This window comes from Macrobrachium nipponense, chromosome 26 (genome assembly GCF_015104395.2).
Source record: "Macrobrachium nipponense isolate FS-2020 chromosome 26, ASM1510439v2, whole genome shotgun sequence".
Lineage (NCBI taxonomy): Eukaryota > Metazoa > Arthropoda > Malacostraca > Decapoda > Palaemonidae > Macrobrachium > Macrobrachium nipponense.
In genome coordinates, this window is record NC_087215.1 from 38,258,476 (window position 1) to 38,277,432 (window position 18,957).

Sequence of the window (18,957 nt, forward strand, 5' to 3'; positions counted from 1 at the left end):
ACGGCCAGGCGGTACATGATGTTTGGAACTGGAGAAATTGCTTATACAACTAAGTAATAGGTGAACATTTTCAACCAAACTTCATTAATTTATGATAAAAGGTATCTCTGAATTATATCTCTTCCAACAAATAACAGCAATGAAGAGATCACTAATAGTACTCAAATCAGCCAAGATTTTGAGAATGTACACAATATCAAATGCAAATGATGTACATGACGATGTTTATCTGTAATACAGTAACAGTATGATAATAGTAATATACTGTATAATTGGATACAACAAGCAAAACAACCTTTATTTAAGTCGTCACTATTATAAATGTAGTTGTACTGATTAATTTTTGCAAATACTCAATTTTCTCAAAAAAATCATTTCTGGGCTCAACCTGTGTCGGCCAGTGAAATGCTCCTGTAGCACGCATTTCTAGGTATAAATAGATGCTAAATATACCAGAGAAAAAGCTAAAAGGAATGCTGAAGTTACTACCTTCAGCTTGCTCACCCATAGGGCGTCGGTATAAACACAGGGGCGAGTGGAAGCCACTACCACAGGTTTTCTGCCAATTAGAAGATTCCCTTCAAAACCCCTCTCTAGGTAGGTGCCGTTACAAGGACTACAATACATCTACCTTCCGCTCGCTACTACTACAACTCCCACCCAAAGGCTTCATTCCTGTATTAGCGCGCTACAGTGACCGCACATGTTTTTCTCGCTGCCCTATTCCTGTGTTTTTTGACGGAGCCATGTCTGCTCCAGAGCCCCAAGCTTCTTCACCTAAGTTGAGTATTCCATATTATGTTTTTGTATCTCGTGAGGGTACGATGCATCCCTTTTTAGCCCTTATTTGACCCCTTAGTTCTCGCGAACAGGGGTGACGCTCCTTTTACATCCGCCATCTTGGGTGCATCATTTGCCGCGTGCGTTTTTCTCATTGTTATTTTATGATAATATTTACCTCACTGTTTGCTTTTCACTGTTTAGTCTACTGTTTTCGTACACCCCATCATTATTCTAGCTCCTGTCGTTTTCTGGAGGTTTGGTTTTACGAATTTTATCCTTACATCGTAGGCCCTAACTCGCTCCTGACATACTCTGAGGTCTCTTGTTGTATGTTTATATTTCATTATTCTAGCCTTTGGTGGTCTCCTTTTTGTCCTCAGTCCCTCAGGAGCATGTTGGTTACCCTTCGTACGTACTTTTATTCTCTATGTTATACGCGAGTAGTGTGTTTTGGCTCCTAGGCTAGCCTATAGTACGCCAGTTTTGTGGAGAGGGCGATTCCTCTCTATCCCTCTCGCGATATTCATGCATGCATTCTTTTACTGTATTGTGTTTTTCGATGTTAGTCAATAATGCACTCGATTATATGTGAGGTTGGAGGTCCTTGCGATTCCCTTCCCTGGCGTATCTGACCAGTCCTAGGCTAGGTTTTGGAAGGTAGGTCAGGCAGTCCTGCCCCACTCTTACCGCCTCCTGCCCAGGCTATTATGCTTGCTGGGAGAGCGGTCCAGGACAGAGAGTCCCTCTCGTGTCATGTTTGTTGGGCCTAGACCTATCGTACCTGACCAGATTGGAATTTTCGATTTTGGAGGGTTTAGTTAGGTTCTATCCGTCCGCTTCATGACGTCCTTTGGAGGCCAGGCTTGCCTACCTGACCGGATCTGTACCGATCTCGGAGGGTTGGGCTGGGTCCTTGCTGGGTGCGTTCACCCCCCCCCCCCTTTTATTCCTCTTTCGCAGTTCTTCCAGTAATTCCTCATCATTTATTTTATGTTTGTCCTGTTGTGTGTAGCCTGGGCCTTTGCCTCCTTTAGGGTGTCAGTTGGCTTACCGTCTTCTGCTCCCTTTAGTCATAGGCTTGTTACAGCTCCCGAAAGGTGGTGGCTCACTGATCGGTTGCTGTGGCCAGGCGATCACGACTTGTCCACTCTCCTCCAGACTTCCCCCCCCCGGTCTCGTTCCGGCGCTGCCTAGCTAGCTCGTGGTTCAAGTAATCCTACCGATGAAAGACCGCTAGAGCATATAGCTTTTCCAAGGGGATTAGTCGGAAGAGATTGGTTGTTAGTATTTTGTGGAATCTCTTTAATATGTCTCCGGGCCCGTAAGTCCTCTGGCCAGGTGGGGTCTACCATCACACCAGCCAGCAGGCTATACACCGGATTGTACATACCACTGCTCCGCCGCTCAGTTGTCTATTCTCTTTGTTGTCTCTGCCTCCCCACTCATGTGGGGGTGGAACTGGGCTTAGAGCTGCGTTTCTAGTTACCTTAGAATTGCTTCTCTTCCCCGGTGCGATCAGATTCAGGCCTAGGTTTTACCTTTTTCCCTGTTCTGCTCGTGTCAGCCTGTCTCCGCCGGCATTTACTGTTATGATAATGAGATTATGGACTCCGGAGTAGGTGAAGCCTTTCAGAGATTATGCTAGAACTTGTTTTACTAGCCTCTGTAGGTAAGTCTCTGGATCCGCATTGGTTCCGACATAGTGTGGTCTACCATCACACATGCCAGGAAGTATATACCGGAGTTTATTGTACCGTTGTTTCCGTCTTCTTTGCTATCGCTGTTCCCCATTTCGGTGGGGACGGAACGGGGCTCAGATAATGCGCCTACATTTGATTACGTTGCATTAATCTGCTGCGATGCGATCAGACTCAGGCTTAGGTCTTACCTTATTCCCCTGTTCTGCTCGTATCAGGCCCTCTCTGCTGGTTATAGCTTTACCGATCCCGAGGACGGATTCCAGAGCAGGCGGAGACATCCAGAGCTTTTTTAATAACCAGTAAGTTGAAATTTATACCCGATATTGCCTTTAACAGATTAAATATCTTTAACAGATTAAATATATAGTTAAAGTGCACCCATCTGCCCAGAATTAACTTTGGCGCCTTTATTTGATGATACTCATTTTTACTTTTCAACTTACTGATGGTCCGTTGCCAGGTGTCGGAATGTCCGGCCATCCTGTATAGGCCGTACGGGCATGAGGTCTGCCGATCTCATGCCAACTGCGCCATCCTGGTAGATGGGAATATGGTCTGGCAACCCGGAGGCCTGCACAGTTTGTTATGAACTGGTGAGGATCGTGTCAGAAGAGTTGGTAAGTAACATTCTCGCCTTGTTGTTTCTGCGAAATTTCTGCTATACGTTGACTTTGGGAAATTTCTTTGACACGGGGGATCCTAATTTGGTTATTTTAACAGGTTAGTTTGTCGCTCAAGACCTCGTCGATGGTGTCCCTTAAGTCCTGAGTGAGAGGATTCGGGAGGAATGCTAAATCCGGCCAGCCCTACGTCCTGTTGGAGGAGCTGTGTTCCCTCCTATACCCGGGCGCTCCTGTTTCGGCGGCTGTACCTGCGTCTGTGGCAGCTCCCATTATTGAGGGCATCGTCAGGAGACCCAACCCCTCCCGGAGGACCAAGAGGGCTTGTGTGACATCGTCACAGAAGAAGTCGCGGCCATCAGCCTTCACAGGGAACCTATGGCCACAGAGGATCAGGAGGTAGGTAGGGAGGTAAGTGAGGCAGGTAGTCTCCCTTTTAGTCCCACTCCTTCTTCTCCCCCTTCTTTCCAGGGCTTCCCTACGAAGTCCACCCCCACTTGGGATAGACTGGCCTCGGTATTCCCTAAGGTCAAGGCCTGGAAGACAAGATCCCTGCCAAAGGTATCCAAACCATCCAAGCCTTCTCCGGCAGGCTCTGCAAGGTCGTCGTCGGCTCCCAAGCCATCAACTTCCTCTACTAAAGCTTCTCCCCCACCCAAGGAGTCGAGAGCCAAGTCCTCCAAAGCCAGGCCAGCGGAGTCTGGCTTCGACCAGGAGACTTTTGCAAACCTTCTCAATATGAAGATGGGCGAGGTAGTAGACTCCAAACTTGAATCGGTGTCCACTTGACTCGCCTCAGGCCTAGAGACTTCGGGTCAATCTATCTTGTCTCTGACCCAGAGGCTACAGGCCCAGGAGGAATTGGTGTCTGGATTCCTCCAGTCCAGAACCACACCGCAGTCCATGACAGTACCGGACGCATCCAAGCTGCCGCCATTTGAGAACAGCAACCCGTGGCGCTTGGCTCTGCACGCCCCGTTCTCGGACGGCAAGCTGACGATCGAAGGTTGCGGAACCCGACCGGTAGAAGACTTTGAGTTCTTCCCGGCGGGCCTTCAATTTCCCTTTCCAGGCTACGCTAGACCAGCCGAAGATGCGCTAGTCAGGGTAGACAAAGCCCCGAAGGAGACAGTTATCTACCTTAGGGACCAGGCCCAGTTTGCATGGGTCCGCACCCTCACAGATTAGGACTGTGTCAACACAAAGTTGACACCCCATAAAGGATGCTTTACGATGTTTGTGGTCCCACAAGGAGTTCCGACTCCTTGTACGTCGAAGGTGGCAGAATTGACTCTGCAAGCTGCTAAAAGAGACGGAGACTACCTACCTCCTTGCTCTTCCCCGGCGATATGGAGTTTTGGGCCGACGCTCCGGCAACGTTCATGGTGGGCAGACTCGATCCAGAGTGTGCCTCCGCCCAATTCAGTGAACGTTTGCCTAGAATTCCGGACCCCATGGCCAAAGTGGAATTTGAGGCAAGATGCAAGCTGAGTAGGTCGATTAACTCAGTCACCACGGCGGAGTTGACTGCTACGACATTTGCAGATGAGCCTCTATTTTGGATCCACACAAAGTCACTATTACAGGCCTTCCAATCAGACCTGTATGACTTTATAGTGGCTAGGTGAGCCTGCAGGAAGCATGTCTTTGCGAATACTTCCATAAGACATGAACCAAACAGGCTCAGAAAGGCTTCGATCTGGGGTGCCAACCTCTTCCCTGAGGACGTGGCTAACAACGTCCTCAGCGAAGCAGCTAGAGCTAACCAGAACCTTCGTGTCCGTTGGGGACTTCCCTTTAAAAGGAAGTTTGAGGCCCCCGGACCACAATCCAAAGCTAGGAAGAGGCCGAGGAAATACCAGCCTTTCCAGTCCTCTCATCCTCAGACAGTTGTTCAAGCGGTTCCTGTCTCCCAGATCGGCAAGCCTTCGACATCCAAGGCACAGCCACAGCAACAGTTTGTCCTGGTGCAGAGTTCACCGACTCGGCAACCTTTGACTTCAACCGCCTTAGTAACCTCCCCAGCCTTCAACACCTCCTTTGAGTCACAAGGAGCATTTCGTGGCTACAACAAGCATGCAAGAAGTAGCAGAGCCAGAGGTGTCTTCCGACAGAGAGCTGGCTCTAGAGGCAGAGGCGTCAGAGGAGGCAGAGGAGGTAAGACCTCAACCAACCAGTGAGACTCCGCAGGTGGGCGGGAGACTGTATCTCTTTCGGGACCATTGGACCTTCAGTTCATGGGCCCACAGCATTGTATTGAAAGGTCTGGAGTGGAAATGGGAGAAAGGGCCTCCGCCACCAGTCAGTTTTCACCAGACTCCAATGACATACCTACTAGACTATGCCAAAGATCTCCTTCAAAAGAAGGCAATAAAGAAAGTCAATCGCCTGAAGTTTCAAGGACGTCTGTTCAGTGTACCAAAGAAGGACTCGGACAAACGAAGAGTGATTCTGGACCTGTTCCGTCTCAACTCATACATTCAATGCGACAAGTTCCACATGCTGACCATCTCGCAGGTGCAGACCTTACTTCCCCTTGGGGTCGTCACCACTTCTATAGATCTTACAGACGCTTACTATCATGTACCGATAGCAAGAAACTTCTCTCCATACCTAGGCTTCAAACTAGGAAAACAAGCTTACTCATTCAGTCATGCCATTCGGGCTCAACATAGTGCCCAGAATATTCACCAAACTAGGAGAGACAGTAGTCCAAGAACTAAGAGCTCAGGGGAGTGCACAGCTGGTCCAGCACATGCACCAGATCATAATTCTTATATGACAGGCTTTCTTGTATCCCCATAAGAAAAAATACAAATGCTGTACGGGCAGTTCCCGCTTACAGGCGGCATCAGTTAACGGCAATCTGGTTTTACAGCACTTGTCTAGTGGCCCTGTTAACTGGATTTTCAATGCCGATCTCCAGTTAACGGCACTGTTAAGTGGGTTATTATTGGTGAAGATCCCTAGTTTGAGAAATCGATCTCCGGTTGTAACGGCACTGTTAAGCCAGTCATTAGTGTTAATATCGCCAATTTTTGGTTAGTGGTACTCGGCCAAGAACACAACCCCCATCGTTAACCAGGGACTGCCTGTAGTTTGAAATTGTAATTTTAGTGAAAACTTGCATAACTGCAGTTATAAATGTCATCTATGAATCTTAGCTCTACTTAAATTTTCTAATTTGCATAAAAATGAAAGCATAGAGAAAAGTGCCCTTAACTTGAACTGATTAGGGGAAAAAGAAGTCGACCAAAGGCAGTGTGTTTCATCACTCCAATCATTGGTGAGAAGACTATATACAATAGGTTTCTTGTTCCAAGCATTAATAATTTTATCTGTCTTATTAATTTTATCTCTATGGGATTATCAAGCAGTGTTCCTTGAATTGGGTACCTTTGGAAAGATTTCATCTTTACTTTCAAAAGAAAATTAATAAATCTCAAATTTTAATAATTATGCTTACCTGAAGAAGTACACATGATTCTTAAACTGGAGCTTAAACACAAATTCTTTCTGTATCTGGTCATCCTCTCCCGGTGTAGTAATAGTATACCCCAACAGTGGGAGAGAAGCCAGAGGAAAATCATCCTGGAAATAATGAAAATTAAGAGGACTACAATGTGCTACAAAGTGAAAATTTCTCCAACATGAATTTGTAAACAAATATAAACACTACTTTAAAGTAACAAAGTAACAAACTCACCTGGAAAGTTTTATAAAAGAAGAGGCAGAAGTTGGTAAATACAACCCACAGTTTCTGCCATCCCATGCTGTTCTTGAATTTTCTTAGAAGGTATCCACTTAGTTGATTCTGGAAATACAAATCCCAATATCATTTTTAACTTTTTTTATATAATAAAATGGGAAATTTTATGTTGGTAGTGTCTCTTACACTTAAATACTGCACTTGAAAGTGTTGGGTCTATAGTAACACAAGAATACAGTAAAAATAAATACAGTACACTAAAACTAACAGTCTATAACTAAAATCAACAGTCTATGCACTTCAAAATTGCTTCAAGGAATTTGGAGCATGGGATCTGAAAATCAAGAAAAACATTTGAATAAAAAGTATTTTGTTTATTAAGCATGTATCTAATTTGACTGGACTGTAATTATGAGTCTAAAATGCATATGTATGAACACAAAGTTATCCTTTGTAGTTAGGTAAAGTTAATATTATCCTTTGCAGTTGGGTAAAGTTAATAAAGTTAACGAAAACTATTGAACAGGAACTGACTGGATTTATATAGACATGGAAAAACTCTCTTAAGAGGCAATTACATAAATACTACCATGTTTACTTATACTATATGAAAAAAACCTGCGAGAGAACCAATCATAATCATGCTAATCATTTAGTACTATAGCTGCTGTATGGTATCTGCTCCATTACAATATTAAATAGTCCTATTTTCCAGTACAGTGATGAATTCAGTGTTGATTTGTGACCGAAATTTGTTAAAACTGACATTTTTTGGGCAGCAGCAATGTTATTCTTTTAGGGAAAATGGTGAACTTTGTGGGTATTGTTTATGCTATGTGACTTGTACACAAAACTGAGCATGGTGTCAAGCTGCATCCAGTGGTAAGATGCTGCTTGCCTTCCCATATTCCAATCTTTATTGGTACTATGCTGCGTATTCTTCAAGCAAAATTAGACAGCTGATTATGTTGCAACCCTTAATTGAATGTTTATCGAGTGATCTAAACTGTATTATAAAGTGAACATGTTTATTATGTGATCATATTGTATGTCACAGAAATGTAGTGAATATATGAGGCTTTCAAGACTCAAGTGATGCACATGAGCTTGCTATGTTGCAGTCACAAGGTTTCACCAAAAAATAATGTGGTGAAGCCTTGTGATGGGCAAGATGACTGGAAAATGGGGAAAAGATTTACATTGTTAAAATCTAAATCTCTCTCTGAACTCTTTCTAATTACAGTATTAGTTCACTCTTTCATATTTTATTAACTTACTCCTATCATGAAATCCAATCTCCAACTATTACTCCCAAGTGATGATATTGGGTACTATATTTGATGTAAACAGCATGAACATTAACACATTCAACAAAATTTACTGTATAGATATGTGGGAGAAAAGATTATAGTTGGAAGATTATAGTTTGAAGTAAATTGTGAGTAATGGGTGACATCAGCCACCCAAAAGGTGGTCTGGACTTCTTTCAAAGAACTATGGCATTACCATTTTTATTATTAAATAGGAATCCTTATTCTTTATTAATTATAAACATCCATAATCTCAATGTACAATACTGTACATGTATCAAACCCTTGAACTATTGAGGCTACTGGTTTATTTCCTAAACTATCTTAGGTAGTTGCTGTTGATTCATAAAAGGATTTATCCTCCATGGTGTGTGCCAGTGCCCCATGGTGATCAGACTAATATAAAAGAAATATCTTTCAGCCTGGTCTTTTAACCAGGTATTATGCCATAATGATAAACACTATGACAAGTGATAGGGTATAATGGACTCAAAGACAAGAAGGCATTTTATCTTGTCTTCACCGAGGTTGGACCCAGTTTCCTACATCAAAATCTATAGAAGTGACTATTGTGCATGCACATCAGCCATCTTGTTTTATGCTCGGGCCGGTTAAAAGACCAAGATCCATTACTCTGTTGGTCAACGCAGGATGTACCTTACCAAAATCCCATGGTTTTTCGTCAGGGAAGTGGGAGGGTTTTGAGGGCTCAACAGCGACTACCAAAAATAGGTTTTTCCTATGTCAAAACCTGTTTTTTGATAGTGTAGTCTCTGTTTTGTCCTCAAAGGAGCATTACAAAGAAATTGACAGGTGACAAAACACTTAAGCTCACAAATTTTCATCCCAAATATCTCAAAGTTTGAAGACTAAATAATTTCAGGTCCAATGTTAAGCCACCCGTTTTAGTAAAAAAGATAACTAAAAACAAATAGGATATACTTTTAGCAAAAAGTTCTATGGTGACTCAACTAAATATGCTGGGTGTGGTTGTGACCACACCTTCCCCAGTGATAAGTCAACATACCTACCCGTTAAGGAGACCCCTGGTTTTAAGTTGTGGCGCCTATGGGGTCAGGACTAACCATACCACCTACTGATACACAGTGCATTCGAATTTGTTCCAGCTCATGTCAATAGTGTTTTAAGAATACTGACTCTGATGACCACCCAGTACATTCAGAAACTTCTTCAAATGATACATTTCTGAAGAAGACCAATGATGTACTTACTTTCCTAATATCATGTGATCTAGGAAAGGAATGTGGGTTAGCCTTTTTAATGAGGGATACTAAAATTATTCTTAGCCCTTGTAGAGAGAGTGGTTTGTTCATGCTAGGATGTAGGAAAATTGACCCTTCTGAAACATTTGCCGTGACCTTTAGGTAATCAATCCTTAAGTGCTTGAACTGTGCATAATGTTTTGTCTGCTAAATTGAGTTTTCTTATAAGAATAGATTTCCTCTTTAAAGGATTCTCATTTTTGGCCAGGAATGGTGGCCAGGGGATAACAATAACTGGTTATCAGCAATTTGTGTAATATATCGTCCCCATCTAAGAGAGCCCAATTCACTAATACGTGCTCCTTATGCTAATGCTACCAGGAAGATTACACTGAAGCATGCATGTGGTGGTTAAATTAGGTCTGTTGAATTGAGGAGTACATAAAAGTTTGAGTACCTTATTCAGGGACCAAATAATTTGAAGTCTTTCGGGAGTGGGTCTCTGTAAAGAAAAGGATCGCAGAAGGGAAGTGACAACTTCTGTGTTGGAATCAATCCCAAATCCATAAATGCAAGGGTTCTGTTAATGCATCTTTGTATGGTATAATTGTTGTAACTGCAAGATGTTTGTTTTCAAGGAGGTGTATAAGAAAATTCATTAGTGTTTCTATAGAAATCTTGATTGGGCTCTCATTCTGGATATAATCTAACCATATTCTCCATATGGATTAGTATTGCTGGATAGATGATGTCCGTAGTTTTTGCACTAGGTACCTAGCAATATTGGGCGAGTAGTTTTCACAGTAGATTATATTTAAAAAATCCACACAAGAAGGTCTCAGCTTAGAAGGGAGGATGCGTAAACAACTTTCCCTCCTACTTTCTGGGATAGTGCAGCAGACATTATGGAACTGACCTCTTCGTCCGCTGTTGAAGCAGTAGGAACCAATGCCTGTTTGGCCAATTTGGGGCTAGTATTAGGTAAGCTGTTCCTTTGAAGGTTAGGAGCTTGTTCAAAACCTTCGAAATCTGGGACAACGGAGGAAAAAGATATATAGTCTTCCAGTTGTTCCAGTCCCATAGGAAGGCATCTCTCGCTATTGCTTGATTGTCCACATTCGGGGACAAATATACTGGGAATTTGTGATTCTCGTATGTGGCAAACAGGTCCACTTCCAGTTGTGGAAGTGGGTTGTATATTATTTGAAAGGAGTGGTTGTCAAATGACCACTCTGTTGAGGCTGTTGTATTCCTTGACAAGAGTCTGCTTTTACATTGAGAGACCCTGTAAGGTGAATTGCAGACAAATGTCACTTCTTTTCCTGTGCCATCCGAAAAATGGCTAACATTACCATATTGAGAGGAGGTAAGCATGATCCCAATTTTTTTATGCAAGACATTGCAGTCGTATTGTCTAGGACCAGCAGAATGTGTCTGTTCCGGAGGTTTTAGTTTCTTTAGAGACAAAAAGACAGCCATTAGCTCTAGGAAATTGATATGACAATTCCTTAGAGTAGCTGACCACCTCCCCGCTAACTGACGATCCTCCCAATGTCCTCCTACCAACCTGTCAATGAGGGATCTGTGTGTATTGTTACTTTTACAGATGGAGGAGTCAGGGCGACTTGTTTTACCAGAGATTCCTTCCGTGTCCATGACCGAAGTATCTCCCCAAGTTTCTGATGCATTTTGTGAGATCTGTCTCGCACCCTTTTTCTTGCATGTGACATCTAAAAATTTTTCACGTTTTTCAGTTGCAACCTGAGTATTGGATCTGTTATAGTAGATACAAACTGTAGCACACCCATTATGCACTCTAATTGCTGCCGGGAAGCAATAATGGGCTGTGTCAGGAACCTTTTGCGGTTTTTCCTTATTCAGTTCTGAGCTTTGAGGGGAAGATACAAAAGGCCGTGAATCGTGTCCCAACACATTCCCAGCCACTGAAAATGTCTGCTGAGTGTGATGCGGGATTTTTTCAAATTTATTATAAAGCCTTTTGACTGGAGTCTGTTGACTATTGTTCCACAGTTTTTGAGGCACTCTTTTCTTGTGGCTCCCCAGACTAACCAGTCATCTAAATAAGCTATCACATGTATTCCTTCTTTCCTGAGTTCCCGAACAACTACTGTCACCAATTTTGTAGAGATTCTCAGGGCAATGTTTAGCCCGAAATGCATGACCTTGAATCTGTATGCACTTTATCCTATCCGGAACCCTAGGAAGGGGCGGAAGGGAATGACAATAGGGACATGCCAATAAGCGTCTTTCAGATCTATAGAAACTGTCTAGGTCCCTTTTGGAATAACAGAACGTACTTGGGCAATGGTAGTCATTCAAAATTTTTGGCAAACAATGTGTTTGTTCAATGTTGACAGGTCGAGGATCACCCTTTGTTCTGATGAATCCTTTTTGGAAACACTGAAGAGACATGCCTGGTGACGAACGTAAGAATGTTTCTCTATGGCTCCTTTTAAGAGGGCCTTCTGCATGTAATCTTTCATAGAGGGGTCCAGTTTTTGAAAGAACCCTTTCAAAGGTGGAGGGGGGTGAGACCATTTCCACCCCAGTCCGTTGAGAATACATAATGCTGTGCCCCCAAAGAGAAGACTTCCATTCCTTGTGAAAATTTTGAAGTCAACCCCCGACCAAACAATTCCTATTGGGATCCCGCCCTTCCTCTGCCTTTCCCCTTAATGGGCATTCCAGGTGTTGCTTTTCCTTTTCCTCTATAAGCTGGTTTTTGGACCTTGTGAAAAGGATACACTTTTTGCTGGAAAGTTTTTGTCCCTTTTGAGGGTGCTGTCCCTTCTGACTACCTACCTGCTTATGAGGAGAGCTATTGGAAGTGAATGGAGGCCTATATGATTTTTTATCAAAGCATGCCTTTTTTGGATTTGGTAAGGGGAAATTACAGGTTTTTTTATTTCTTGAAATCTTTTCCCAGAAGAGCATATACTGCAATTTTCTTGATGTGCTTGTTCTTTTATTTGAGTCACAATAGACCCCTCAAATTGGCAGAAGGCATTAGACTGTTATAAGGCAGTCACATTGGGAAGCAACTTGTCGGAGTTTTCCAGTACCTCCATTCACGCTTTTATGCACCAGTCCAAAAATTCATAGAGAGCTTCCCATAATGTTCTCATATGACTTTTGGCCCCAACAGCAAAAATCATCCTAGATTCTTCCAGAACCCTTTTTGTGGCTACTTCTAACAATGAGAAAGTGGTTAGGACATTAAGGAGGTGGGTCCTAGCATGAAACTCTGATGCTGATGTAGCCTCTGAAATCCTTCTCATTGGAGTACCAAATTGCTGCGTTGCAATATTTAAGGGGAGCTTTTTCCTATCAAAGGGAAGTTAAAGCGTTGCCCATCCATCGGTGGAGTTTTCTGAAACTGGGATAACCGAAGCAAATGGTTTAAGTTCTGCCAATGGTTCACGCTTTCTGGTTATTACATATTTTGAGAATGTGTTTTCACATGGTTTATAATTTTAAATGTGAAGGGGCAAGAAGGCTGGTATTACATGGTGAGCCACCTGAGTCTTGTTCATAATGGAGCTATAAATTCCTGTCCCATTTACCTGGTGAAGAGTTTCATCTACAGCTCTTAATGCCAAATTGCCAGCTAAAATAATAGTTTCCTCTTGAGGCTTCTCCACGTCTGGCACAGGTGGTATCTGGTGCCATTCAGTGTTAGGAAAGGTTGCCCTGTCCCTAAATTCAACATGTACTTTCTATCATGGTCTTTCTCTCATTAATAAGATACTACTTACCATCCTGAGAGAAAATACGCATTGAGGCATCTTGCGAAGGGTTATCAACATCAGAGTAGGATTTTAGAGTCTGGTAGATTTTGGTTGTAAGAATCATAACCAGGACTGGCCATTTTGTTGGTTCCAGTTGGGTTTGCACTCTTAACTCTTGTTTGGGCAGATTTGGTTTCAACTCTCCCCATTCTATTGCAAGATGCAAGATAATTACTTTTTGGTGTATCATGCAGTATGTCCATTACCTGTTGCATTTCAGCAGCAAAAGCATCTTTGATGTCATTCATTATTTCCTTACAGAAGTGATCTAATACCGCAAACTGTATATCCCTTTTGGGAGAGCTTGCGAAACCTGATTGTGTATCTATAGCTGAGCTGCAGCTGTCTGTTCCCCAGGGGGCAGAAGTCCTGGGTGAATTGCTATAACCCTCTGAAATTGCTCCTATTTCCATTTTGTTCAGGTGGATCCTTATATCCCTTTTGGGTGAAGGATCCTGATCGGCTTCTGAAAGCTGCATGGGAGATAGAGTTTCTTCTACAATGTTTTTCCCACGGCTGATTGGCATCTGTGTCCCTGGTCCTTTTGGGTTCAGCATGGTTCTTTCGGTATCAGTATCTACCTCAAAGTCTTTGAACACTTCACCTCTATGTGAGGATTCCTCTAATTCCTGCTCAGGATGTAGCTGGGGGCTAGCGGTGACTGATATTATTGGGTTTTGGCCCAAATATGGAACGTCAGAGAGGGTTTAAATATATGTGCCAGAGTTTTATTGGATAAATATAATCTTCCCCTTCCTCAACTTTGCTAAACCCTAGGACTCATCGAGACAGTCTAAAGCGAGCAGTTTTATCTTTAAAGCTTGCTGCCAGGAGCATGCTTCAAATTTCGCACAAATAAGGCAACCAAACAAATTTGTCTTGATCATTACAAGGAGTATGTCTATGGCAGGTGGTATGGGCAATGCCCACTGGCAAAAATCGCACCAAGCAACCAGCTACGACACACCTTAATTGAGGGTCATTTCTCAAGATGGCCCTGTAGGGGAAAAACCAAGTTGTTATTAGAACATTTTATTTTAGTATAAATTATTTTTAATACTTGAAAACCGTAAATATTAACGAGTAGTAGATATCACTTTATAAGTCAGTTTGACTACAAATGTACATTTCTAGTACATTCTGTAAAATATTTAGGCAATTCTATGTAATAATTCCACAGGCTGTAAGGAATGGTCCCGTAAAAACAGACACCACTAGGGACTGGGGCATCAAATGTCATTTTTCTGTTTCTGATACTAGTCCCTGGGGATAAAATCAACCCCCAAAAATGATGGTTAAATTTCAATTATCAGCTCAATTATTTTTAGAATTGTAATTTCCATATAAATACTTGACGCAGAGTTATTACCTAGATCTGCCAAAATCTATGTTAACTCAAACCTTTTGAGGTTTAAATTACCTTGGAAGCCTTGTTTATTTCTATATTACTTAAACTTAGACCTTATATATTGGTTATTTCTGGGCTCAGCCGTGTCGCTCCATGAAATGTGTCCTCTTTAGCACTATTTCTAGTAAAATATTGCTATGATACCAGAGAACTGCTAAATTGGACATGTCAGAAGTCTCTGACTCGCTCACCTAAATAAAAGGTGTCGGTATAGAACTGGGGCGAGTGTTAAACACTACCACAGCAACCCCTCCAATTAGCCTTTTCCTCATCAAAAGACCCTGAAAACGGGGAGCCGACCTATAGGTCACACCCAGCTACCCTGTTGAAGGGGACTGCGGCGTCATTCTTATCGATAGCCTCCCAGCGTTACACGCTTGTTTATAGCTATCTGTTCTTTTTATTGGTTTCTTTATTCTTTTTCGCTCCGTTTGTCAATGGGATGTTGACTATAGAAGGTTGCGGCACACGTAGGCTCGAGGATTTCGAGTTTTTCCCCGAAGGTTTACAGCCTCCATTTATAGGCTATGTTAGGCTTACGGAGGCAGCTCTGGTTAGAGAGGATAAGGTCCCCAAGGAGACTGTTATCCTTTCTAGAGATCAGGCTCAGCAAACATGGATACGGAGCCTAGAAGAGTGGGACTGCTCAAATACTAGAGTAACAGCTTTTAAAAGCCCTTTCACCATGTTTACAACTGATGTCGGGAACCCCTTACCTTTTACATCAAAGGTAGCAGAACTTACACTCCAGGCAGTGACTCTGGAAGAGCCCATGCCCCAGCTTAGGGAGACAGATCCCACATCTTTACTACTCCCAGGTAGGGAGGATTTGTGGGAGGATTTGCCAGCTACGTTCTCGGTAGGCAAGCTGAAGCCAGATTGTGCAATCACCTTGTTTAGTGAACGCCTTCCTAGGCTGTCAGACGCATTGATCCAAGCCGAATTTGACGCTAAGACACGTCTCGCAAGGTCTCTTAACTCCCTAGTGATGACAGAGACGGCGGCTCGGGAGTACGCTCAGGAGCTGCTGTTTAAGGTCATTGCGAAGTCGTTACTTTTAAGCATGCAATGTGACTTGTACGACTTTGCGATTGCTAGGAGAAATTGCGGGAAGTATGTTCTATCTGAGGCTACGATCAGGCACGAACCCAACAGGCTTCCTCAATCTGGGGTGCAGATCTCTTCCCAGCTTCAGCAGTAACCGAGGTTCAGAGCGAGGCATCACGTCTTAACCAAAGCATCAGGTTGCGTTGGGGAATCCCTTTCAAAAGGAAATCAGAGTCTTCTCCCTCCAGTTTTAGGGCTAGGAAGAGGCAAAGGAAGTTCCAACCTTTCCAAGTCCCGCAACAGCATCCTGTGCTACAAGCTGTTCCAATTCAACAGGTATCCCAGCCTTCGACTTCTAAGGCTCAGCCTCAACAACAGCATCAATTTGTCTTCCTTTCGCCGCCGTCTAACCAACAGGTCTCCTCACAGTATTCAGTGTCGCCCGCTTTTTAACCCGGGTCTATGAGAGTCGGGCATTTCACCCCTTTACCAGAGTTGCTAGGGGTGGCAGGGCTAGAGGATCCTTTCGCCAGCGCGGAGGAGCCAGAGCCCAAGGGCGAGCTAGAGGTGCAAGGTCAGGGAGAGGATCCCGGCCTTCATCATCTCAATGAAGTTTCTCAGGTAGGAGGCAGGCTATACCTCTTTCGTCATCGTTGGGGGTTCAGCAGTTGGGCAAAAAGCATAGTATCCAGAGGCCTAGGCTGGAGTTGGATCAAAGGTCCTCCTCCACCCATCACCTTCTATCAGGAACCAACGCAGGAATTGATGGATTACTCCAAGGACCTTCTCCAGAAGGGAGCAATCTCCAAGACGAAGAACTTGAAATTTCAGGGTCGTCTATTCAGCGTCCCAAAGAAAGGGACCGACAAAAGAAGGGTGATCTTAGACTTGTCCCGTCTAAACTTGTACATTCGTTGCGACAAGTTCAAAATGCTGACCATCTCTCAGGTGCGGACCTTACTTCCCCGTGGGGCCGTCACCACCTCTATAGATCTTACAGACGCCTACTATCATGTCCCGATAGCTCGGCACTTCCGACCATTCCTCGGCTTCAAACTAGGGAAAGAAGCCTACTCCTTCAAAGTAATGCCCTTCGGGCTAAATATAGCACCAAGGGTTTTCACGAAACTGGCGGAGGCAGTGGTGCAGGAGCTAAGGTCCCAGGGTATATTGGTGGTGGCGTACCTAGACGATTGACTAATCTGGGAGATGGACAAAGGCAAATGTATGAATGCCACGGACAAGGTCATGTCTTTCCTGGAATATTTAGGGTTCAAGATCAACAGGACCAAGTCCCGGTTGACTCCGGAGTCCAAGTTCCAGTGGCTAGGGATTCATTGGGACTTGGATTCTCACACTCTTTCCATTCCAGCAGGAAAGAGAAAGGAGATTGCCAAGGCAACAAGACAATTCTTAAAGTGCAAAGAGACTTCGAGAAGGAATCAGGAGAGGATCCTAGGCTCGCTCCAGTTTGCCTCAGTCACGGACGATTTGTTGAAAGCCAAACTCAAGGACATCAATCGAGTTTGGCGTTCGAAGGCAAATGCCAAGTGTCGGGACAAGTTCGCCCGGATACCTCTGATTCTCAGAAAACGCCTGCGCCCATGGACAAAGGCCACCAACCTAGCCAAGGAGTTACCATTGCAGTTTCCTCCCCCGTCCCTAGTGGTGCATACGGACGCATCGCTGACAGGTTGGGGAGGTTATTCACAGCACGAGAAGGTTCAGGGAACTTGGTCACCTCACTTCCAAACACTTCACATCAACATTCTGGAAGCTATGGCAGTGTTTCTGACTTTAAAAAGCTCCGTCCTCCAAAGAAGACTCATATCAGGTTGGTCCTCGACAGTGCAGTAGTAGTACACTGTATAAACAGAGGTGGTTCAAAGTCAAGTCATGTGAACCACGTGATGATAGCAATCTTTTCTCTAGCAGCCAAGAACACCTGGCATCTGTCGGCTACTCACCTGGCAGGAGTCCACAATGTAGTGGCAGACGCCCTGTCTCGGTCGGTCCCTCTGGAATCAGAATGGTCACTGGACCAAGAATCCTTCGAGAGGGTTGCCAAAGAGTACCAGGTCTGGAAGTAGATCTGTTTGCCACAGAGGCAAACCACAAGCTGCCTTGTTACGTAGCCCCCAATCTGGACCCTCTGGCATACGCTACGGACGCCCTGAGCATAGATTGGAACCAGTGGACGAAGATCTATTTCCCCTTCCCTCCAGTGAACCTTCTCCTGAAGGTGCTGCACAAGTTGAGATCCTTCGAAGGTCAGGTGGCTCTCATAGCCCCTCACTGGCCCAAGAGCAACTGGTTTCCCCTTCTCCTGGAACTAGGTCTTCGCCCTCACCCTCTCCCGGACTTGAGACTATCGCAACAAGTTCAAACGAGGACTGTGTTCGATTCCTCAGGTCTTCACAAAACCCTAACTTATGGATTTCATGAAGTTTGCAGGTAAGAGAGTAGGCGACATTGATCCACAGAACATGTTGTTCTTGGAGTCAGGCAAGAGAGAGTCTACGCTTCGCCAGTATGACTCAGCAGTTAAGAAATTGTCTTCGTTCCTCAGAGAATCAAATATCATAGTAATGACATTGAACGTGGCCATAACCTTCTTCAGGTCTTTGTTTGAACAAGGCTTGGCAGCTGCAACAATAACAACCACTAAGTCAGCTCTGAAAAAGATTTTTCTTCTCGGGTTTGGTATCAATCTAACCGAGTCTTATTTCACCTCTATCCCAAGGGCATGTGCACGTCTACGGCCCATTCACAGACCGTCGTCAGTGTCATGGTTTCTTAATGATGTTCTTAGGTTAGCCTCGGAAACAGACAACTTCAAATGTGATTACCAAACCATTTTGCGTAAAACTCTGTTCTTATTGAGTCTAGCTTCAGGTGCCAGAATATCAGAGCTGTCATCTTTATCTAGAGATGAAGCGCATATTGAGTTCCTTTCCTCGGGGGACGTGTTGCTTTCGCCAAATAAGAAATTTCTAGCTAAGGATGAAGACCCCTTGATGAGGTGGTCTCCATGGAAGATTGTCCCGCTTCCGCAGGATCCATCGTTATGTCCTGTTAAAACTCTTAAGGACTATTTATCTAGGACGTCTACCTATTCCGAAGGCCCCCTTTTCATTAGAAAAGATGGTGGTACACTATCTCTAAAAGGCATTAGGCAGCAGATTTTATATTTTATCAAGAAAGCCAGCCCAGGGTCATTTCCCAAGGTGCATGACATTCGGGCAATAGCAACTTCTGTTAACTTCTTCAAATATATGGACTTTGATGATCTGAAGAAGTATACTGGTTGGAAGTCACCCTTGGTTTTCAAAAAGTACTACCTTAAGT

General features: G+C 43.9%; 1 protein-coding gene across 1 annotated transcript in view; it reads right to left on the minus strand.

The window, feature by feature from the left end:
* Nucleotides 1–18,957, minus strand: part of LOC135200191 (FERM, ARHGEF and pleckstrin domain-containing protein 1-like) — a 739,864-nt gene that overhangs the window by 26,518 nt on the left and 694,389 nt on the right. The window contains 2 exon segments of the mRNA XM_064228579.1: nucleotides 6,570–6,694; nucleotides 6,810–6,917. Coding sequence (XP_064084649.1) covers nucleotides 6,570–6,694; nucleotides 6,810–6,917 — 233 coding nt within the window.